This window comes from Salmo trutta, chromosome 18 (assembly GCF_901001165.1).
Source record: "Salmo trutta chromosome 18, fSalTru1.1, whole genome shotgun sequence".
Classification (NCBI taxonomy): Eukaryota; Metazoa; Chordata; class Actinopteri; order Salmoniformes; family Salmonidae; genus Salmo; species Salmo trutta.
In genome coordinates, this window is record NC_042974.1 from 6007792 (window position 1) to 6032305 (window position 24514).

Consider the following 24514-nt stretch of genomic DNA (forward strand, 5'->3'; position numbering starts at 1 on the left):
TCTGAAAGAGCTGCAAAATCTGGATCCCTACAAAGCAGCTGGGCTAGACAATCTGGACCCTCTCTTTCTAAAATTATCTGCTGAAATTGTTGCAACCCCTATTACTGGCCTGTTCAACCTCTCTTTTGTATCATCTGAGATCCACAAAGATTGGAAAGCTGCCGCGGTCATCCCCCTCTTCAAAGGGGGTGACACTCTAGACCTAAACTGTTACAGACCTATATCCATCCTGCCCTGCCTTTCTAAAATCTTCGAAAGCCAAGTCAACAAACAGATCACCGACCATTTCGAATCCCACCGTACCTTCTCCACTATGCAATCTGGTTTCCGAGTTGGTCATGGGGGCACCTCAGCCACGCTCAAGGTCCTAAACGATATCTTAACCACCATCAATAAAAGACAATACTATGCTTCTGTCTTCATCGACCTGGCCAAGGCTTTCGACTCTGTCAATCACCACATTCTTATCAGCAGACTCAATAGCCTTGGTTTCTCAAATCACTGCCTCGCCTGGTTCATCAACTACTTCTCAGATAGAGTTCAGTGTGTCAAATCAGAGGAACTGTTGTCCGGACCACTAGCAGTCTCTTGGGGGTGCCACAGGGTTCAATTCTCGGGCCGACTTTTTTCCCTGTATAGATCAATGATGTCGCTCTTGCTGCTGGTGATTCTCTGAGCCACCTCTACGCAGACGACACCATTCTGTATACATCTGGCCCTTCTTTGGACACTGTGTTAACAAACCTCCAAACGAGCTCCAATGCCATACAACAATCCTTCCGTGGCCACCAACTGCTTTTAAATGCTAGTAAAACTAAATGCATGCTCTTCAACCGATTGCTGCCCGCATCCGCCCGCCCGACTAGCATCACTACTCTGGACGGTTCTGACTTAGAATATGTGGACAATTACAAATACCTAGGTGTCTGGTTAGACTGTAAACTCTCCTTCCAGACTCACATTAAGCATCTCTGGATCTGGTAAAAGATAATACAAATAAAAAACAACCGTTCTTTTGTATTTTTTGTTGTACCATCATCTTTGAAATGCAGGAGAAAGGCCGTAATATATTATTCCAGCCCAGGTGCAATTTAGATTTTGGCCACTAGATGGCATCAGTGTATGTGCAAAGTTTAGACTGATCCAATGAACCATTGCATTTATGTTCAAAATGTTGTATCAAGACTGCCCAAATGAGCCTAATTTGTTTATTAAGAACTTTTCAAGTTCAAAATTGTGCACTCTCCTCAAACAATAACATGTTTTTTTCTCTCACTGTAATAGCTACTGTAAATTGGACAGTGCAGATGAACAAGAATTTAAGCTTTCTGTCAATATCAGATATGTCTATGTTCTGGGAAATATTCTTGTTACTTACAACCTCATGCTAATCGCATGAGCTTACGTTAGCTCAACCATCCCGTGGAAGGGAAGTTTTAATACACCTAAATATATGCAAACAGTGAGCAGTAAAGGAATGGATTGTGTCATATTGATCTATTAGAAACACTTATCATCAATTCTGATACTACAAGGCTGAATGATTATTGTACAAACCCCACAGGGGTATATTAGGAGTGCTGTCATGCATACAGTAGATCGTATCGGTGAGGAGGATGGCTCTGAGTTCTGCCTTTAAGGCCTGCTTGACTGTTGGGTTGAGTTCCTGCCCGACTGCATTGAATTGCATCAACCAATGGTTGTGTGCCATGTCATCGACTGTGCAGTTGGGCACCAGATTGCTATATCATATGATGAGGTTATCTGATGTTAAATAATCACCAGATTGCTAATGTATATCATCTGATGTGGTTAGCTGATGTTAAATATCTATCCAGGTGTTATAAGATATGGCATGTGTCTGCAATGTAGTCAGCAGGAACTCAACCATAGTTTTCTCTGCAGGCCTGTTAATCAACCACAGAGACTGGGTGCGTGTGATCACCTAAACACAAAACTCAACATACATCTATAGAAGGGTTGTGTCCAGTAGGTATAAAACAGAAGAAAACTCTATAAAACAGAGTGAGCCTACAGTATCTACATTTGGGAGGTACTATCTAGTACTATCTGAACTTTTCCTATAAGAACAGAGCCACCGCTAGCCTTTTGGAGGCCCTAAGCAATATTTGGTTGGGGGGCCCATCCCACCTCGCTGGGCAAAACATTTTAGTGCCCCCCTTCTTGTCAGTGGATTTTTTTGTTGTTGCAGTGTTAATGTTACTTTCTGTAATTCTACACATTTTGGTTGTTGAGAAAATTGAGCATTTTTAAGCTAATTTCCTGCAATTCTACACATTTTGCCATGACTTACAGTATGCCATGTTAATGATATCTGAGTGAGTGACTAGCTTAGTCAAGATCAGTAGGGGCCCCCTGGGGGTTAGGGCCCCTGGGCACATGCCCTGTGCGCCCGGTCGGTCATTTGGTAGCTGGCTACCAGTGATGGGGAAGCTACTCTGAAAATGTAGTTTACCAAGCTACCAATTACTTCACATTTGAAGAAGCTAAGCTAAACTAAAGCTACCCTTATGAAAAATATAGTTTACTAAACTAAAACTACCCTTATGAAAAATATAGTTTACTAAACTAAAGCTACCCTTATGAAAAATATAGTTTACTAAACTAAAACTACCCTTATGAAAAATATAGTTGACTAAACTTAAGCTACCCTTATGAAAAATATAGTTTACTAAACTAAAACTACCCTTATGAAAAATATAGTTTACTAAACTAAAGCTACCCTTATGAAAAATATAGTTTACTAAACTAAAGCTACCCTTACTGAAAAATATAGTTTACTTAACTAAAGCTACCCTTATGAAAAATATAGTTTACTTAACTAAAGCTACCCTTATGAAAAATATAGTTTACTAAACTAAAGCTACCCTTATGAAAAATAAAGTTTACTAAACTAAAGCTACCCTTATGAAAAATATAGTTTACTAAACTAAAGCTACCCTTATGAAAATATAGTTTACTAAACTAAAGCTACCCTTATGCAAAATAAAGTTTACTAAACTAAAGCTACCCTTATGCAAAATATAGTTTACTAAACTAAAGCTACCCTTATGCAAAATATAGTTTACTAAACTAAAGCTACCCTTATGAAAAATATAGTTTACTAAACTAAAGCTACCCTTATGCAAAATAAAGTTTACTAAACTAAAGCTACCCTTATGCAAAATATAGTTTACTAAACTAAAGCTACCCTTATGAAAAATATAGTTTACTAAACTAAAACTACCCTTATGCAAAATATAGTTTACTAAACTAAAACTACCCTTATGAAAAATATAGTTTACTAAACTAAAGCTACCCTTATGAAAATATAGTTTACTAAACTAAAGTTACTTAGAAAAAAAGTAGTTCACTACACCCAATCTACTCCGTGAAGAAGTATCATCTAACTCTAAAACGTCATAGACTTCAAATTGCCAGAACAGATCACTCTGGAGTCAGATGTTAACGGAATGTGTAATTTAGCCTATTAAACACAAAAAGTGAGAATTAGGCAGGTCTGATACCGAAAAAGAAAGGACGTTCTTACTTACTTCAACCATATTTTATTTGGCCAAAAAAAAGTATTGTTTCGTTCTAGTAGTTAGCTACACTACTACAAGGGAAAAACGTAATGAACTATTGAAAACACTACCAAGATTTGATATAGTTCAACTACCACCAAGCTACTGCAAAATGTAATTACATTACTAGTTGAACTAAATGTAGTTCACTACTCCACAACACTGCTGACTAGACCAACTTGACTAGCAATCTATAAAATGTTAGCTGATGTGCTAATTGAATGAATGTCAGTGACTGATATAAAAATTGGAACAGTGCTGATGCACAACCCTATTTTGACATATTTAGTCACCTCGTTTATTCTACTTTTCTTACTCTCAACAATTAGTTCCTAAAAAATTTTTTTACACAGACTACGCAGCGCCTTTGAATAAAAATCCCTTGTTTAAATGTTTCCTGTTAAAACGTTGTAAAATGTTTTGCTACAGCTGCCCTAATGAACATTTCTAATTTACACTCTACTGCTTCTTGCTGCCTTCTAGTAACCAACTGGACTTTGTTGATATGGAATGATTGTTATTTTACCCATTCAATTATTTTCATACACTGACGCTCTGATTAAACTTGTGATAATGAGAATTCAAACCAGATAGACAGGAAGATGGTGCTCATCTTCCGTCACTGTCACCGCCATGCTCAATAGGTTCAATTATCTTTAGCATCACTTCAGCTGCTGACCGTTACGGTTCCCCCACATTTCTTTCTGTACTCTCTGACACCTTAATAACTCATTAGGCCTCACAAATGGCACCCTATTGCCTATTTAGTGCACTACTTTGGACCAGAGTCTATATAATGTGCAATATCAGACGTACCCACATAGTTATAGGACACAACATTGTAGGAAAAAGGGAGGACAAGGAGGAAGAGGAAGAGAAAGAGGAAATGTGAGTGTGACATTTCTAAATGTCAGTGTCCTGATTGTACCCCTGTCATGTGATGTACTAGCTAGCCTCAGTGTCCTGATAGTACCCCTGTCATGTGATGTACTAGCTAGCCTCAGTGTCCTGATAGTACCCCTGTCATGTGACGTACCAGCTAGCCTCAGTGTCCTGATAGTACCCCTGTCATGTGACGTACCAGCTAGCCTCAGTGTCCTGCTAGTACCCATGTCATATGATGTACCAGCTTGCCTCAGTGTACTGATAGTACCCATGTCATGTGATGTACCAGCTAGCCTCATTGTCCTGATAGTGTCCATGTCATGTGATGTACCAGCTAGCCTCAGTGTCCTGATAGTACCCCTGTCATATGATGTACCAGCTAGCCTCAGTGTCCTGAGAGTACCCCTGTCATGTGATGTAGTGCACTTTATAGGGGATAGGGTGTCATTTGGGACTACTATTTCAACATGATTTGTGAGTGACTATGGAGACAGGGAGGACTGGCGTCTCTCAACCAATAGTGGTGCTGTGCATATTAAATAACGCCCTCACTGACACGCACATGCACACCCTCACAGACACACAAATGCGTGTGCACACGCACACAGACACACAGACAGCCTCCCTCCTGCCTCTCTTCCTCTACCTCCTGCTGCTTGTCTCTCAGTGTGACTCAGTGCTCCTTCTCATCACAGACAGATGGCCATTACCTACAGTGCTTTAGCAAAAGGCCTGCAGTCATTTTCATGGAACCCCCGGGTGTTGTAGCTAACCACGAGGCATGTGAGAGACGGGGGGGTAGAAATCAAGAAAGGAAGAGTCACAATGAGGCCCTCCTACAGCCCTGGTAACAAACACACCCACCCCCCTCCACTTGTCCACTTGTTCCGGTGACCATACCAGGAAGGAAACCGTTGTGTACCGGGTCAGTCGGAGGCAGTGGGACAACCTCTTGAACGAAGCGGCTGCGTTGATCATGTTGTATTGGTCCAGTGGTCTGTGTTGATGTTGATGTTGGCCTCGCCTAGAAGGTTTTTAATGGCTCCTGTGCCCTGAGAAAAGAGAATGGTGGCTGACCAGCTGGCTGGATAAACTTGTATTGTGTTGCTCCTGGACAGAGAACCATTTCTCTCTGCTTGTCTCTACAGGTCTAAGTTGACGGTACTGTGTGCCTCAGCCAGACTTGATCTCAAATCCAAAATGTTGGAGTATAAAGCCGTATTTAAAATATTAGCTTCACTGTCCACATACATACGTAGGGGTGTGTATACTTTTAAATACCATTCCCGGTTTGAATGGGAATAGTGGGATGGTACCGGAATGGAAAATACTCAAACCGCAGTACACACCATACAATCTCCCTGTGGGCCACCATAATCACACCGTTCTTCAATGGGTCGTTCAGTACAGTTTCTGTTGAATTAAACATTCAACACCATTCTGTCACGCTGAAGGCACCCAGGGATAGTGTTGTGTCTGAAGGCACCAGGGATAGTGTTGTGGCAGTGTGTCTGAAGGCACCAGGGATAGTGTTGTGTCTGAAGGCACCAGGGATAGTGTTGTGTCTGAAGGCACCAGGGATAGTGTTGTGGCAGTGTGCCTGAAGGCACCAGGGATAGTGTTGTGTCTGAAGGCACCAGGGATAGTGTTGTGGCAGTGTGTCTGAAGGCACCAGGGATAGTGTTGTGGCAGTGTGTCTGAAGGCACCAGGGATAGTGTTGTGTCTGAAGGCACCAGGGATAGTGTTGTGGCAGTGTGTCTGAAGGCACCAGGGATAGTGTTGTGGCAGTGTGTCTGAAGGCACCCAGGGATAGTGTTGTGGCAGTGTGTCTGAAGGCACCAGGGATAGTGTTGTGGCAGTGTGTCTGAAGGCACCAGGGTTAGTGTTGTGGCAGGGTGTCTGAAGGCACCAGGGATAGTGTTGTGGCAGTGTGTCTGAAGGCACCAGGGATAGTGTTGTGGCAGTGTGTCTGAAGGCACCAGGGATAGTGTTGTGTCTGAAGGCACCAGGGATAGTGTTGTGGCAGGGTGCCTGAAGGCACCAGGGATAGTGTTGTGTCTGAAGGCACCAGGGATAGTGTTGTGTCTGAAGGCACCAGGGATAGTGTTGTGGCAGTGTGTCTGAAGGCACCAGGGATAGTGTTGTGCCTGAAGGCACCAGGGATAGTGTTGTGGCAGTGTGTCTGAAGACACCAGGGATAGTGTTGTGGCAGTGTGTCTGAAGGCACCAGGGATAGTGTTGTGTCTGAAGGCACCAGGGATAGTGTTGTGTCTGAAGGCACCAGGGATAGTGTTGTGGCTGTGTGTCTGAAGGCACCAGGGATAGTGTTGTGGCAGTGTGTCTGAAGGCACCAGGGATAGTGTTGTGTCTGAAGGCACCAGGGATAGTGTTGTGGCAGGGTGCCTGAAGGCACCAGGGATAGTGTTGTGTCTGAAGGCACCAGGGATAGTGTTGTGTCTGAAGGCACCAGGGATAGTGTTGTGGCAGTGTGTCTGAAGGCACCAGGGATAGTGTTGTGGCAGTGTGTCTGAAGGCACCAGGGATAGTGTTGTGCCTGAAGGCACCAGGGATAGTGTTGTGGCAGTGTGTCTGAAGGCACCAGGGATAGTGTTGTGGCAGTGTGTCTGAAGGCACCAGGGATAGTGTTGTGTCTGAAGGCACCAGGGATAGTGTTGTGTCTGAAGGCACCAGGGATAGTGTTGTGGCTGTGTGTCTGAAGGCACCAGGGATAGTGTTGTGGCAGTGTGTCTGAAGGCACCAGGGATAGTGTTGTGGCAGTGTGTTTATTTAAGAGGAAAGGATGGAACAAGTTTTGACGTGTGTGTGTGCTTGCATGCATATTCTCGAGAGAGAGAGAGAGAGAGAGAGAGAGAGAGAGAGAGAGAGAGAGAGATGAACATACAAGACAAGTACAACATGATTGACAGCAGAGAGAAGAGGCGAGAGTGTTGTGTGTGTGAGAGTCCAGTAGATTTGACACACTTACACACATCCTGTAGGATGGACACACATCCAGTAGGGCTGACTCACATCCAGTAGGATAGACACATATCCAGTAGGATTGACACACATCCAGTAGGATAGACACACATCCAGTAGGGCTGACTCACATCCAGTAGGATAGACACACATCCAGTAGTGCTGACACACATCCAGTAGGGCTGACTCACATCCAGTAGGATAGACACACATCCAGTAGGGCTGACTCACATCCAGTAGGATAGACACACATCCAGTAGGGCTGACACACATCCAGTAGGATAGACACACATCCAGTAGGGCTGACACACATCCAGTAGGATAGACACACATCCAGTAGAGCTGACTCACATCCAGTAGGGCTGACACACATCCAGTAGGATAGACACACATCCAGTAGAATTGACACACATCCAGTAGGCTTGACACACTTACAAACATCCAGTAGGATAGACACACATCCAGTAGGGCTGACTCACATCCAGTAGGATAGACGCACATCCAGTAGGGCTGACACACATCCAGTAGAATTGACACACATCCAGTAGGTTTGACACACTTACAAACATCCAGTAGGATAGACACACATCCCGTAGGATTGACACACATTCAGTAGGACTGGCACACATCCAGTAGGCTTCACACACATCCAGTAGGCTTGACACAAATCCAATAGGTTTGACACACATCCAGTAGGATTGACACACATCCAGAAGGTAATAATGATCTGATAATAAGGTAGAAGGTAATAGTCCTATCTGATAATAAGGTAGAAGGTAATAGTCCTATCTAATAGCCCTATCTGATAATAAGGTAGAAGGTAATAGCCCTATCTGATAATAAGGTAGAAGGTAATAGTCCTATCTAATAGCCCTATCTGATAATAAGGTAGAAGGTAATAGTCCTATCTGATAATAAGGTAGAAGGTAATAGTCCTATCTAATAGCCCTATCTGATAATAAGGTAGAAGGTAATAGTCCTGTCTGATAATAAGGTAGAAGGTAATAGCCCTATCTGATAATAAGGTAGAAGGTAATAGCCCTATCTGATAATAAGGTAGAAGGTAATAGTCCTATCTGATAATAAGGTAGAAGGTAATAGTCCTATCTAATAGCCCTATCTGATAATAAGGTAGAAGGTAATAGTCCTATCTGATAATAAGGTAGAAGGTAATAGTCCTATCTAATAGCCCTATCTGATAATAAGGTAGAAGGTAATAGTCCTATCTGATAATAAGGTAGAAGGTAATAGTCCTATCTAATAGCCCTATCTGATAATAAGGTAGAAGGTAATAGTCCTGTCTGATAATAAGGTAGAAGGTAATAGTCCTATCTAATAGCCCTATCTGATAATAAGGTAGAAGGTAATAGCCCTATCTGATAATAAGGTAGAAGGTAATAGTCCTATCTGATAATAAGGTAGAAGGTAATAGTCCTATCTAATAGCCCTATCTGATAATAAGGTAGAAGGTAATAGTCCTATCTGATAATAAGGTAGAAGGTAATAGTCCTGTCTGATAATAAGGTAGAAGGTAATAGCCCTATCTGATAACAAGGTAGCTTCATTGTGAACAACACTCAACACCACTCACTGACTCACTCAATCCCTCCCTCCTTTCACTACTAGATCTCTAGACAGAAGATGAGAGTTCTGCTTCTTTAAATTGTAGCTTGCCTAACATATGTCTCTCTGTGATTGGAGTCCTCTCTCCCTCTCCCTTAGTGAAGTCTGTAGCGTGCTCAGTTTGTGTGTGTGCCGGCATGCTCAGTGTGTGTGTGTGTGTTTGTTTGTGTGTGTGGGTTGCACAGTGTGAGGGGATAGGTAGAGTACTCCATGAATCACATCTCCATAACAGCATCTCTCCCCCACTGACAGACAGACCCAAACAGGGGCAGACTGAGCACTGCAGAGGCTAAAGGCAAAGGGAGAAGAGATACAAGGAGGGAGAGAGAGAGGGTGGGAGGTGGAGAGAAAGAAAGAAAGAGAGGAGGAGGGAGACAAGGAGAGAGAGAGAGAGCGAGAGAGAGGGGGGGTGGGAGGTGGAGAGAAAGAAGAAGGAGGAAAGAGAGAGGAGGAGAGAGACAAGGAGGGAGAGAGAGAGATGGATAGATGGAGACAAAGAGGGGGAAAGAGGTCAAAATAAAGGGAAGGAGAGAGGGAGAGGTAGAGAGAGAGAAGGAGGGAGAGAGAGGGAGATGTATAGAGAGAGGGAGAAGGAGGGGGAGAGAGAGAGAGGTAGAGAGAGAAGAAGGAGAGGGAGAGAGATTGAGAGGGAGGGAGAAGGAGGGAGAGGGAGAGAGGTAGAGAGAGAAGAAGGAGAGGGAGAGAGGGAGAGAGATTGAGAGGGAGGGAGAAGGAGGGAGAGAGAGAAAGAGGGAGAGAGAGAGAGAGGGAGAGATATTTAATTGCTATTTAATGATTAGCTCAAAGTCAACATGTAGCCCCTCAGAGCAACACCTAGACAGTAGTCTCCAGTTGTGCTGGTCCTCTCCCTGCCTTCTGCACCGCCGGGTTCCACTTTACTGTTCATTTAGCACTATGGGAAGAGACATCAAACACAGGTTTCCTGGGATAAGGCCTTATGGATGGTTACGACTGCTGTGGCAGTAAAACAACACCTTCGTATTGCCATGTAACCTTTATTTATACAAGTTATTCTCATTGAGATCAAATCTATTTTACAAGAGAGGCCTGAATCGGTAAAATATATGGTGAGGTTATATGTTTCTTTTATTTTGCATTACTAACATTCATACAGTATAAACTTTTCACAAGTCAATTAATGTTCACAATCAATTTATCCACAGAGGCTTCTCCCCTCTAATATATGAATAGGCCAGTCCATCTGTTCATGTATGGCAATCATCTGCTTGTTAATAGTTAATAGCTCACAGACAGGGTGACAGACAGACACAGACAGAGAGACAGACACACAGACACACAGACACACAGACACAGAGAGATAGACACAGACACAGAGAGACAGAGACACAGAGACAGAGAGACAGAGATACAGAGACAGACACAGACACAGACTCAGAGACAGAGAGACAGAGATAGAGACACAGAGACAGACACAGAGACAGAGACACAGAGACAGAGACACAGAGAGACAGAGACACAGACAGAGAGACAGAGATACAGAGACACAAAGACAGAGACACAGAGACACAGAGACAGACATGACTTTGTCTTGTGCCTGCTGGAAGCTCTGGTATGGATCTTCTCTTTATCTATGTAATGAATGTGCTGTTAAGGAAGAGGGTGCTTATAATCTGTAACCTGTCCCCTGAGACAGACATCTGTAACCTGTCCCCTGAGACAGACATCTGTAACCTGTCCCCTGAGACAGACATCTGTAACCTGTCCCCTGATACAGACATCTGTAACCCTGAGACAGACATCTATAACCTGTCCCCTGAGACAGACATCTGTAACCTGTCCCCTGAGACAGACATCTGTAACCTGTCCCCTGAGACAGACATCTGTAACCTGTCCCCTGAGACAGACATCTATAACCTGTCCCCTGAGACAGACATCTGTAACCTGTCCCCTGAGACAGACATCTGTAACCTGTCCCCTGAGACAGACATCTGTAACCTGTCCCCTGAGACAGACATCTGTAACCCTGAGACAGACATCTGTAACCTGTCCCCTGAGACAGACATCTGTAACCTGTCCCCTGAGACAGACATCTGTAACCTGTCCCCTGAGACAGACATCTGTAACCTGTCCCCTGATACAGACATCTGTAACCCTGAGACAGACATCTATAACCTGTCCCCTGAGACAGACATCTGTAACCTGTCCCCTGAGACAGACATCTGTAACCTGTCCCCTGAGACAGACATCTGTAACCCTGAGACAGACATCTGTAACCTGTCCCCTGAGACAGACATCTGTAACCTGTCCCTGAGACAGACAGACAGACAGACAGGTGCGCACACACACACACACACACACACACACAACACACACACACACACACACACACACACACACACACCACACACACACACAAACCATCAAAAGGTTCAAGTTGCCTGATTGGTCCAGAAGACTATGCTGGGGGAGGAAGGAGGGGTGAAGAAAACAGGTGAAGTGTTGTTGAAAGTGAAAAGGGAGTCTGGGAGTCCGTAGACAGTTACATTTCACACAGCCCCAGTCCAAATGTAGCTGCTCCTTTTACGTCTGTTTGGGGACAGAAAATATTTGCATCCCAAATGGCACCCTATCCCAATATAGTGCACGTCTTTTGACCCGGGCCCATAGGAAACAGGGTGCCATTTGGGATGCACTCAGTTTCTATGTGTGTGGCTGTTGCTGTGTGGCAGGCTGTTATCTCTCTCAACAAAGTGTGGGTTTGGGGGGAGCTACCCCAGGCTGTCTTGAGAAACAAGCCCATATATTTTGTTGTAGCAGGTGAGCTAATTAAACAATGTTCCTACTCAAATATACTGCTCAAAAAATAAAGGGAACACTTAAACAACACATCCTAGATCTGAATGAAAGAAATAATCTTATTAAATACTTTTTTCTTTACATAGTTGAATGTGCTGACAACAAAATCACACAAAAATAATCAATGGAAATCCAATTTATCAACCCATGGAGGTCTGGATTTGGAGTCACACTCAAAATTAAAGTGGAAAATCACACTACAGGCTGATCCAACTTTGATGTAATATCCTTAAAACAAGTCAAAATGAGGCTCAGTAGTGTGTGTGGCCTCCACGTGCCTGTATGACCTCCCTACAACGCCTGGGCATGCTCCTGATGAGGTGGCGGATGGTCTCCTGAGGGATCTCCTCCCAGACCTGGACTAAAGCATCCGCCAACTCCTGGACAGTCTGTGGTGCAATGTGGCGTTGGTGGATGGAGCGAGACATGATGTCCCAGATGTGCTCAATTGGATTCAGGTCTGGGGAACGGGCGGGCCAGTTCATAGCATCAATGCCTTCCTCTTGCAGGAACTGCTGACACACTCCAGCCACATGAGGTCTAGCATTGTCTTGCATTAGGAGGAACCCAGGGCCAACCGCACCAGCATATGGTCTCACAAGGGGTCTGAGGATCTCATCTCGGTACCTAATGGCAGTCAGGCTACCTCTGGCGAGCACATGGAGGGCTGTGCGGCCCCCCCAAAGAAATGCCCACCCCACACCATGACTGACCCACCGCCAAACCAGTCATGCTGGAGGATGTTGCAGGCAGCAGAACGTTCTCCACGGCGTCTCCAGACTCTGTCACGTCTGTCACATGTGCTCAGTGTGAACCTGCTTTCATCTGTGAAGAGCACAGGGCGCCAGTGGCGAATTTGCCAATCTTGGTGTTCTCTGGCAAATGCCAAATATCCTGCCCGGTGTTGGGCTGTAAGCACAACCCCCACCTGTGGACGTCGGGCCCTCATACCACCCTCATGGAGTCTGTTTCTGACCGTTTGAGCAGACACATGCACATTTGTGGCCTGCTAGAGGTCATTTTGCAGGGCTCTGGCAGTGCTCCTCCTGCTCCTCCTTGCACAAAGGCGGAGGTAGCGGTCCTGCTGCTGGGTTGTTGCCCTCCTACGACCTCCTCCACGTCTCCTGATGTACTGGCCTGTCTCCTGGTAGCACCTCCATGCTCTGGACACTACGCTGACAGACACAGCAAACCTTCTTGCCACAGCTCGCATTGATGTGCCATCCTGGATGAGCTGCAATACCTGAGCCACTTGTGTGGGTTGTAGACTCCGTCTCATGCTACTACAAGAGTGAAAGCACCGCCAGCATTCAAAAGTGACCAAAACATCAGCCAGGAAGCATAGGAACTGAGAAGTGGTCTGTGGTCCCCACCTGCAGAACCACTCCTTTATTGGGGGTGCCTTGCTAATTGCCTATACTTTCCACCTGTTGTCTATTCCATTTGCACAACAGTATGTGAAATGTATTGTCAATCAGTGTTGCTTCCTAAGTGGACAGTTTGATTTCACAGAAGTGTGATTGACTTGGAGTTACATTGTGTTGTTTAAGTGTTCCCTTTATTTTTTGGAGCAGTGTATATAGAATAAAACAATAATGAACCATACTTCAAGTTTTTGGACAAGTTGCAGGGGTTTGATGGAGCTCAGCCAACAGAGAGTAGCAGTAGTCTAGATGGGCGATGCCTGAATTAGGACAAGTATCTGAATTAGGACAAGTACCTGAATTAGGACAAGTACTGAAATAGGACAAGTGCCTGAATTAGGACAAGTATTGGATTTAGGACAAGTGCCTGATTTAGGACAAGTCACTGAATTAGGAAAAGTGCCTGAATTAGGACAAGTTCCTGATTTAGGACAAGTCCCTGCATTAGGACAAGTACCTGAATTAGGACCTGTGCCTGAATTAGGACCTGCGCAGCTTCCTGTGTGAGGTCATACTCTATGGATGTTTTGGGCATGAACCTGCGGGGGTCACTGCGTTGATGTTTTCAGAGAATGACACGGTGTTGTCCAGGGTCACGCCAAGGTTCTTTGCCCATCTGTCAGGCGGACACAGTGGAGTTGAGCACTTTAACTTCCCTTGCCTTCTGCTGATTTCCTGTCCTTACTGCTACAAGGTCCCTATTTTACAGATATAAAGGACCTCTGAAGAGAGCAGACGCCCACCCATCATTTCTGTGCCTTGTGAATAAGCCTGAGTCCACTCACACTCACTGGGTGGTATTGGCAGACTGTACGGTCCTTATCCACACAAGACTGCTGTTTAAAAGACGAGAGCTGAAGACTTGATCTGTTGTCATCAAGTGCCATCTATTGGTGGAGAGGAGAATGATTAGATCAGGACCTGGTTGGTTCAGTGTGGAAAGCTGCTGCAGTGCAACAGGGCTGTATAGTCCATTCTCTCAGTAGACCCATAGACACAGCATCTACAATGATACAGACAACATGACGTGTTGCTGGTTATAAGCATGTACTGTACGATCCTTAGGACATTTAAAGGGGTCATGTTCACACTCACACGTAGACACACATACACAGTCACACACACAACACTCTCGTTCTCTTCTCTCTGCTGTCAATCATGTTGTACTTGTCTTGTATGTTCACATACATACTCTCTCTCTCTCTCCCTCTCTCCTCTCCCTCTCTCTCTCCCTCTCTCTCCCTCTCTCTCTCTCCCTCTCTCCTCTCTCTACCTACTCTCTCTCTCTCTCTCTCTCTCTCCTCTCGCCCTCTCTCTCTCCCTCTCTCTCCCTCTCTCTCACTCACTCACTCTCTCACTCACTCTCTCTCTCTCCCCTCTCTCTCTCCCTCTCCCTCTCTCACTCACTCTCTCTCTCTCTCTTCCCTCTCTCACTCACTCTCTTTCTCTCCCTCTCTCACTCACTCTCTTTCTCTCCCCTCTCTCCTTCACTCACTCACTCACTCACTCACTCACTCACTCACTCACTCACTCACTCACTCACTCACTCCCTCTCCCTCTCCCTCTCTGTATCTGTTCTCATCCAGGGGGTGAAGGGTGACTCTGGCGTCCCAGGAGACAAAGGAGCTCAAGGAGATCCGGTATGTAATACACACACAGCACACACTCTTCCGACACATCCTTGTGGTGACATTTAAAGTGGCTGTCATTAACCGTGAACTCTAACCTTTGACCTTTGGCCTTCCCCTCAGGGTCAGCGAGGTGGAGACGGGGCCTCTGGGATGAAAGGACAAAAGGTGAGTCACATCACGTGTGTGTGTGTGTGTGTGTGTGCTTGCCTGCTGGCGTGTTTCTCTGTCTGTGTGTGTGTGTGTGTGTGTGTGTGTGTGTGTGTGTGTGTGTGTGTGTGTGTGTGTGTGTGTGTGTGTGTGTGTGTGTGTGTGTGTGTGTGGTGTGTGTGTGTGTGTGTGCTTGCCTGCTGGCGTGTTTCTCTGTCTGTGTGTGTGTGTGTGTGTGTGTGTGTGGTGTGTGTGTGTGTGTGTGTGTGTGTGTGTGTGTGTGTGTGTGTGTGTGTGTGTGTGTGTGTGTGTAAGCTCCAGTCTGATTCCCCCGATCTATTTATCTTTCCTGCATTCATTTAAGTCTAAATCTGGCTGCAAATTAACTCTTATAACAATATTTCATCATTATTAATTGTCACACACACACACACCACGTGACTCACCTTCTGTTGTTTCATCCCAGAGGCATCCTTGTTTAACCCACTACAGTACATCAGTGTACCAACCCCCCTAACCCAATCAACTGAAAGCGGATGTCATTAAGTAGATGTAAATAGTCTTTGAATGAATGCTACTGTTGGTTATGACTGAACCAATGAGAGAGGAGGTAGGAGCAGATGTTACACTAGCATTTCACTATCCGCTGTAAACCAGGGCTTCTGGATTCTTCCTAAAGAATAGATCAATATCATCCTGAGGTTTCTCTATGTTCTCTGTGTATTCTCTTATCAGGGGGAAGAAGGCCTAAGAGGACCACCAGGACCGGTGAGGAGTACATTGTTGTGGCGTTAATATTTCCTGTGACTGTTTAGAACTGAGACATAAACTAATATTATCCAAGAGACTGTTTTACAGTTCTGTACTGTAGTTTATGTTTGAGCTATTGGAGAGAGGAGTACCTGAGGGGTGTAAACAAGACTAGCCTGGACTCTACAATAGGTGTTGGTCCAGTACATTATTCCCGCTCCACATTATTCCTGCTCCACATTCACAATGATTGGGCTACATGTTTTTCAGATCTGAGAGTATCTGCAATCCATGCTCTGTCTCCTCTGATCTCTCAAAGACAATCCTGAATCTACACGTACATTAACTAACTGTGTAATTGTAATGGGCCATACCTTTACTGGTGCATGTCAACACGGTATATAAAAAGGCTAGCATGTGACCACAATGGACAGGTATACTTTTGGTAGACGATCCAGAAAGGTAAAAATAGTGGGAACAACAGACTATTCCCAGACTCCTCTGAGATCTGTCCTTCTTCATAATTCAACTCCTGGTTTCTTATTTAGCTGCTGATCCAAGTGGCAACGAGCCAACGTCACATCACCGCACGCTGAACAAATATTCCCTCTACACTAATGAACTCATTCTCCAATTACTACTATATTTCACTCTGTCTGCCTCCCCAATGGCTCCCCATTCCCTACATACTGCACTACTTTTGTAACATGCATGCTCCGACTACTGATTTCTTTCACTGATTGTGTCCCAAATGGTTCCCTATGGACCCTGGTCCAAAGAGGTGCACTAAATAGGCAATAGGGTGCCATTTAATATGAATCCCTTATCTCAACTGGAGTCAGGTCCACTTGTTCTTAAACGTTTCATTTACAATTTAACAGGTAATGAGTCCCCCTTAATGGCTATAAAGCCTTTTCTTTCCTTGCAATTATTTGTGTAAGAAGTTCTATTAGGACCACTTAATCGGACTCAATTAACTGGACTGGATTACATTTTGAATTTTATTTTTAAGATTGGAGCGATAAGGGAGCAAAATGATTTAAAATGGTAAATGATGTTGCTATTTTAGGCCTACAGTCTTCTGAGGTTTGGTTGAAACACCCAAATTCCAGTATGTTATCATGTGATGATGTCTCTGGCTGGGGCAGCCTTCTACTTATAATTATCAAATACATTCAGTCGATCAATTAATCATGTGGCTCCCAAACGGTTTCTGAATGCCAAATTCCCCCCTAGCCACCACTCCTCATAGACACACTAGATCTGAGAGGATTGGATAAGTAGATATACTCTTTATTGTAATAGCTTAATTAATAGCTTCATTTCTGATTGGCTGATTGGGAAATGTCACCACATTGCTTCCATCCATCTATCCAATCCTCTCTGGTCTACATTAGTGGCTTCGGAGTACGTTCATTTGGAATTCAGACATTCAGAAAAGTAATTTATCAATTCCTAAATGGGTCTGTTTGAATATTTAGCTCAAATCTCACTTAAATAGGGGGCTCCCGAGTGGCGCAGCGGTCTAAGGCACTGCATCTCAGTGCGCGAGGTGTCTCTGAAGACCCTGGTTTGATTCCAGGCTGTATCACAACCGGCCGTGATTGGGAGTCCCATAGGGCGGCACACAATTAGCCCAGCATTTGCTCTTAACTGACTTGCCTAGTTAAATGAAGGTTACATAAAATAAATACAATTAAATGAGCGTTTATATGTCCACTTCCTAGTAACAGATAATGGGTGAATCCCAAATGGCACAGGTCATAGTAGTGCGCTATATAGGGAATAGGGTACCATAGGGCGCTGGTCGATAGTAGTGCACTATATAGGGAATAGGGTGCCATTTGAGACGCAGTGGGAGCATTTCTGCCGTTAAAGCGTTTAATTCCATGACTCTGCAGAAACCAAGGTTCAGACCATTACCCTCCTTCTGTTCATTAGTGCAGAGGAGGAACCACCAGGCGGGGTTATAGGCATGCGTGGACCCTCCATGACCCATAGACAGCCCACACGTGGCCCTTGACCAGACTCTGACTGAAGGCTACAGATATAAGAGACAAGATTAGAACAAATTGACAAGCTTTAGGAGGCAGGACTGATATTTGGAACTTGAAGCACTAAAAGGCTGATTTCCACACTGAACTTGTTATACAACATCCAGGAAAGATCAGGACATCGTTTTACTGCATGGCCCTCGATGACCCACAGATATCCCACACGTAGCCCTTGACCAGACAGACACAGAATAATAGGCTAGGCTATGAACAAGAGCAGAAGGCTAAAAGATTAGAACAAATTGACAAACTTTTAATAGATATTTATGCCAGTCTGAGATGTTGAAATGAAAGCCAAAACAAAATGTATTACAACTAACCAGACAGACACAGAAGAACAGGAAGACAAGGAACAGGGTTGGAATAGATTGACATACTTGTTCAATATAAATTATTATTATTTTTTGCTAGCTTTTGGAGGCAGTCTAACACCGTACCCAAGCCACCATCGTGTGCCATCTTGGGCAAATTGATTTTGTCCCCCTCACACCAAACGCGATCACGACACGCAGGTTGAAATATCAAAACAAACTGAACCAATTATATTAATTTGGGGACAGGTCAAAAGCATTAAACATTTATGGCAATTTAGCTAGCTAGCTTGCAGTTGCTAGCTAATTTGTCCTACTTAGTTAGCTTGCAGTTGCTAGCTAATTTGTCCTGGGATTTTAACGTTGAGTTGTTATTTTACCTGAAATGCACAAGGTCCTCTACTCCGACAATTAATCCAGACATAAAACAGTCAACCGAATCATTTCTAGTCATCTCTCCTCCTTCTAGGCTTTTTCTTCTCTGGACTTTATATGGCGATTGGCGTCTACTAGTATTACCATGACGACGACCTACCTCAGTTCGTCTTTCAATCACCCACGTGGGTATAACCAATGAGGAGATGGCACATGGGTATCTGCTTCTATAAACCAATGAGGAGATGGGAGAGGCAGGACTTGCAGCGCGTTCTGCGCCACAAATAGAAGCATCTTCTATTTTAGCGCCTGGCAACGCAGACGCTCGTTGGCGCACGTGAGCAGTGTGGTGTGCAATGATTGAATAACATATATGTGTAAATGTATACACCGCTTGCACGGGACGTGAGCGGTGTGGTCAGCATGTCACATGCTGAACTTGAAGCCAACCCAAACGTATGTACACATAATTGCAGGTTTTCTAGGGCTATAATTGTGGTACAATATCATGGGAACGCTCAGGATGTAATTTTACAGCTTGAAAAGTTGACTTTCCATTACTGTGGGAATGCGTCCCAGATGGCAACCTATTCCCTTTATAGTGCACTACTTTGACCAGAGCCCAAGGGGCACTATAAAGGGAATAGGAAGCCATTTGGGATACACTCTTGACCTTTAACGATCCATACCCTCGCTGGAGACTGATCCACAGGTGGGCTTTGTATCCCCACAACAATTATTGGTCGATTCCGGAACTGACTCTCAAATACATCCCAAATGGCAACCTATTCCCTACATAGTGCACTACTTTTGACCAGAGCCCTATGGTACTATTTACCCCACCTTAGAGAATAGGGTGCCATTTGGGACGTACAGTCAGAGGTGCTAGTCTAGTGGAAGAGGGTATAGTGACAGACAGGCACTCATCTTTAGTTTCACAGACAACACCCCTTCCCTCCTTTTCTCTCTTAAAGGCTTCTTTAGTTTGACTTTGACAACCCCAACGGCAGTTCTGATCAGAGCCGAGTGCCGAGCGCCGAGCCGAGCGCCGAGCCGAGCGCCGAGCGCCGAGCCGAGCGCCGTAGCGCCGAGCCGAGCGCCGAGCCGAGCCCGAGCAGTGCCGAGCCGAGTGCATTCAATAAGGGAGGTTAGGTGGTACGTTTTACCTACAGAATAAGTGACAATGAAGGAGACAGCTCATGTTCTATCTTCTATCTTGTCTGTCCTTTCCATCCAGGTGATGACAGCTCATGGACTGAGACATCTGTCTGCCTCTGTAAGTATGAGCATCCTATGTAGTTACCTTTAACTTCTGTTCTATTCAGTCATAATGGCAGTAGTGCTCTGACTGGTAACTCAAAACTTTGTGTTACCTTGATGAAAGTTATTTTATATAAAATGTTCCGCATTTCATAATGACCTTATTTGTATTTTATTTCAGGAGGCTGAATCAGGAGAGAAGGGCCAGAAAGGAGAAATGGGTGATCCAGTAAGGATAGGATATGTACCAACCTGCTCACAGTGTTCATAGGATTTGTATATAATTAGCCCGTGTAAAAAAAACAATCTGCTCCCCCTGTCCATTTAATCTGTTCCATTATTCATCAGCTAAACTGATCCTAGATCAGCACTCCTACTCTGATACGCTTAAGTATGGGTCCAGATTATGGGTCCAGATCAGATGAAGACACAGCACAAAGAAACAGTTTGTCTCTGTGTCAAATCAAATCAAATTTTATTTGTCTCATGCGCCAAATACAATAGGCCTTACCGTGAAATGCTTACTATCAAGCCCTTAACCAACAATGCAGTTCAAGAAATAGAGTTAAGAAAATAAACTAAAGTGAAAAAAAAATACAAAAAAGTAACACAAGAAAATGGCATAACAATAACGAGGCTAAACATAGTGGGGGCAATGTAAATAGTCTGGGTGGCCATTAGATTAATTGTTCAGCAGTCTTATGGCTTGGGGGTAGAAACTGTTAAGGGGCCTTTTGATCCTAGACTTGGTGCTCCGGTACCGCTTGCCATGCGATAACAGAGAGAACAGTCTCTGACTTGGGTGACTGGAGTCTTTGACAATTTTTTAGGCCTTCCTCTGACACCGCCTGTTATATAGTTCCTGGGTGGCAGGAAACTTGGTCCCAGTGATGTACTGGGCCGTACACACTACCCTCTGTAGCGCCTTACGGTCAGATGCCGAGCAGTTGCCATACCAGGCGGGTGATGCAACTGGTCAGGATTCTCTCGATGGTGCAGTTGTAGAAACATTTTGAGGATCTGGGGACCCATGCTAAATCTTTTCAATCTCCTGGAGGGGAAAAGATGTTGTCGTGCCCTCTTCGCGACTGTCTTGGTGTGTTTGGACCATGATAGTTTGTTGGTGATGTGGACACCAGGGAACTTGAAACTCTCGACCCGCTCCACTACAGCCCCATCGATGTTAATGGGGGCCTGTTCGGTCCTCCTTCTCCTATAGTCCACGATCAGCTCTTTTGTCTTGCTCATATTGAGGGAGAGGTTGTTGTCCTGGCACCACACTGCCAGGTCTCTGACCTCCTCCCTATAGGCTGTCTCATCGTTGTTGGTGATCAGGCCTACCACTGTTGTGTCTTCAGCAAACTTAATGATGGTGTTGGAGTCGTGCTTGGCCACGCCAGTCATGGGTGACCAGAGAGTACAGGACGGGACTAAGCACGCACCCCTGAGGGGCCCAGCGTGGCAGATGTGTTTTTGCCTACCTTACCACCTGGGGGCGGCCCGTCAGGAAGTCCAGGATCCAGTTGCTGAGAGAGGTGTTTTTAGTCCCAGGGTCCTTAGCTTAGTGATGAGCTTGAGGGCACTATGGTTTTGTGTGCACTATGTAGGGAATAGGCTGCCATGTGGGATACATACAAAAACATATCTTAAAGAGCTGTTGGCAAATAATCGAATAATCAAATATGAAAAAAGGATACAAAGTTCAAAGGAGTTCAATCTTTCTCGTGCCCACACATCAAATTAGTCTTCAACAATAGCTACATGGTTTAGAATGAATGACATAGACTTCAACAATAGTTACATGGTTTAGAATGAATGACATAGACTTCAACAATAGCTACATGGTTTAGAATGACATAGACTTCAACAATAGCTACATGGTTTAGAATGAATGACATAGACTTCAACAATAGTTACATGGTTTAGAATGAATGACATAGACTTCAACAATAGTTACATGGTTTAGAATGAATGACATAGACTTCAACAATAGCTACATGGTTTAGAATGAATGACATAGACTTCAACAATAGCTACATGGTTTAGAATGAATGACATAGACTTCAACATAGTTACATGGTTTAGAATGAATGACATAGACTTCAACAATAGTTACATGGTTTAGAATGAATGACATAGACTTCAACAATAGCTACATGGTTTAGAATGAATGACATAGACTTCAACAATAGTTACATGGTTTAGAATGAATGACATAGACTTCAACAATAGCTACATGGTTTAGAATGAATGCCATTCAGAAAACAGAGTAATAGCTTTTCCAAAGTGACTCACCTGACTGAGTTGGGCCAACTATTGGTTACTATTGTGCAGTGGTGGAAAAAGGACCTCATTTTCATTTTTGAGTAAAAGTAAAGATACCTTAATAGAGTAAAAGTCACCCAGTAAAATACTACTATTTGGTTTAAAACATACTTAAGTATCAAAAATAAAGTACAAGTATAAATCATTTCAAATTCCTTATGTTAAGCTAACCAGACAGCACAATTGTCATGTTTTTTTAATTTACAAATAGCCAGGGTCACACTCCAACATTAAACATAATTAACAAACCATTTGTGTTTAATTATTCTGCCAGATCAGAGGCAGTAGGGATGACCAGGGATGTTCTCTTGATAAGTGGTGAATTGGACCATTTTCCTGTCCTGCTAAGCATTCAAAATGTAACCTGTACTTTTGGGTGACATGAAAAATATATAAAGTAAAAAGTAAATAATTTTCTTTAGGAATATAGTGAAGTAAAAGTTGTCAAAATATAAATAGTAAAATACAGATGCCCCCAAAAAGTACTTAAGTAGTACTTTAAAGTATTTTTCTTAAGCACTTTACACCAGTGCTATTGTGTGTCGCTTGTGTAAAGACATTGCATTTACAGGATGATGATAATGGTTTGTATGATTATTTTCTTCAGGACAAATAGGACTCCAAGGACCACATGGTTTCAAGGTAACCAGTTCATTATAAGTATTCAGATGAAAGACAAGCATTAAATACATTTTAAAGGCCTCATCTACACTGATCTGAGTACTGTATGACCTTTGACATTGGGTTGGTTATCTACACTGATCTAAGTACTGTATAACCTTTGACATTGGGTTTGGTTATCTACACTGATCTGAGTACTGTATAACCTTTGACATTGGGTTTGGTTATCTACACTGATCTGAGTACTGTGTGACCTTTGACATTGGGTTTGGTTATCTACACTGATCTAAGTACTGTGTGACCTTTGACATTGGGTTTGGTTATCTACACTGATCTGAGTACTGTATAACCTTTGACATTGGGTTTGTTAAGTACATAATGATATACAATAACATATATACACAAGATATATGAGCAGCCTGGAATTGAATAGGATCCCACTACACAAAGAAATGATGTTTGAGGAATAGAAAGTAATATGTTATACAGTGTGTTTCTAGACTAAATATAAACTGGGAGTTCTATAAAGTCTGGTTGAATTGCCCTGTTTGATATGTTTCCTTCCTGAAGCCAGACGCTAAATAGATTTTCTCAGGGTCTCACTTATTAATACATGTCCTGGAGTAATTCTGGAGAAAAACAAATCTAACCTTAAATGGTCTCTCTCTCTCTCTCTCTCTCTCTCTCTCTCTCTCTCTCTCTCTTTTCTTCCCATTCCCTCTTCTCCCTCCTTTCATTACTGATTTAAGGGAAGCCTAGGACTACCAGGTCCAAAGGGAGAGCCCGGCCCAGAGGTAAACACCCCATTGATAATCAAACTATCACCAGAGAACAAAGAGTCTCTATCACCAGAGAACAAGAGTCTTTATCACCAGAGAACAAAGAGTCTTTATCACCAGAGAACAAAGAGTCTCTATCAGCAGAGAACAAAGAGTCTTTATCACCAGAGAACCAAGAGTCTCTATCACCAGAGAACAAAGAGTCTTTATCAGCAGAGAACAAAGAGTCTTTATCACCAGAGAACAAAGAGTCTCTATCACCAGAGAACAAAGAGTCTCTATCACCAGAGAACAAAGAGTCTCTATCACCAGAGAACAAAGAGTCTCTATCACCAGAGAACAAAGAGTCTCTATCACCAGAGAATAAAGGGTCTTTATCACCCAACAATACCCAACAACACAAGCTATATGATCATCTGCCATTGTACTTATTGGTACAGTAGTATGAAACTGTTTGGATTGACACAGGAAACAGAATTTATTACATTGTGTACCAAGTACTCAGATACCTAGGATCACCTTTAGTACACCTGTAGTTGGTTTAGGTTCTAGCTCAAGTTCCCTGAGCAGCTAGTGGTAATGCAACTCACCCCAGGAACTAGAACTAGGTCTATATGGCATGACAAGTGCTTAATTACCTCAGGTCAGATGTTTGAGCAATTTATATTGGTCTACGGAGAGAAATGACTATCTTAAACTCTATGGACTCTTGGAAGACTAGCCCTTGGAGCTTAAAATCCGAATAAAATTCTTATCAAACGGTATGACTAATCAAACTTTTTAGGCTGGGCCACCTGTTGACTGTAAGTCGAAGTGGGTCGTTCAATGTAACTACTATAGAACACTTCAATAGCTCCTGTTTCCTCTACTGCCCTCTGATACCTGAAGGGGATGGTCAAGCTCCCAAACCAGACAGATTGCTGCAAT

General features: G+C 43.7%; 2 protein-coding genes across 4 annotated transcripts in view; both read left to right on the forward strand.

Annotated features, from left to right (window-relative positions):
• col19a1 (collagen, type XIX, alpha 1) overlaps window positions 1-20285 on the forward strand; it is a 161212-nt gene extending 140927 nt beyond the window's left edge. For all 3 annotated transcript variants that reach the window (XM_029697582.1, XM_029697585.1, XM_029697583.1), the window contains 5 exons: window positions 14921-14974; window positions 15086-15130; window positions 15848-15880; window positions 19840-19878; window positions 20044-20285. In XM_029697582.1, the coding sequence (XP_029553442.1) occupies window positions 14921-14974; window positions 15086-15130; window positions 15848-15880; window positions 19840-19878; window positions 20044-20133 (261 nt within the window). In that variant the 3' untranslated portion in view covers window positions 20134-20285. The remainder of the gene's footprint in view (window positions 1-14920; window positions 14975-15085; window positions 15131-15847; window positions 15881-19839; window positions 19879-20043) is intronic.
• A 2371-nt stretch (window positions 20286-22656) lies between these two features.
• LOC115153629 (collagen alpha-1(XIX) chain-like) overlaps window positions 22657-24514 on the forward strand; it is a 22071-nt gene continuing 20213 nt past the window's right edge. The window contains exons 1-3 of the mRNA XM_029699266.1: window positions 22657-22669; window positions 22795-22829; window positions 23558-23602. Coding sequence (XP_029555126.1) covers window positions 22657-22669; window positions 22795-22829; window positions 23558-23602 — 93 coding nt within the window. The remainder of the gene's footprint in view (window positions 22670-22794; window positions 22830-23557; window positions 23603-24514) is intronic.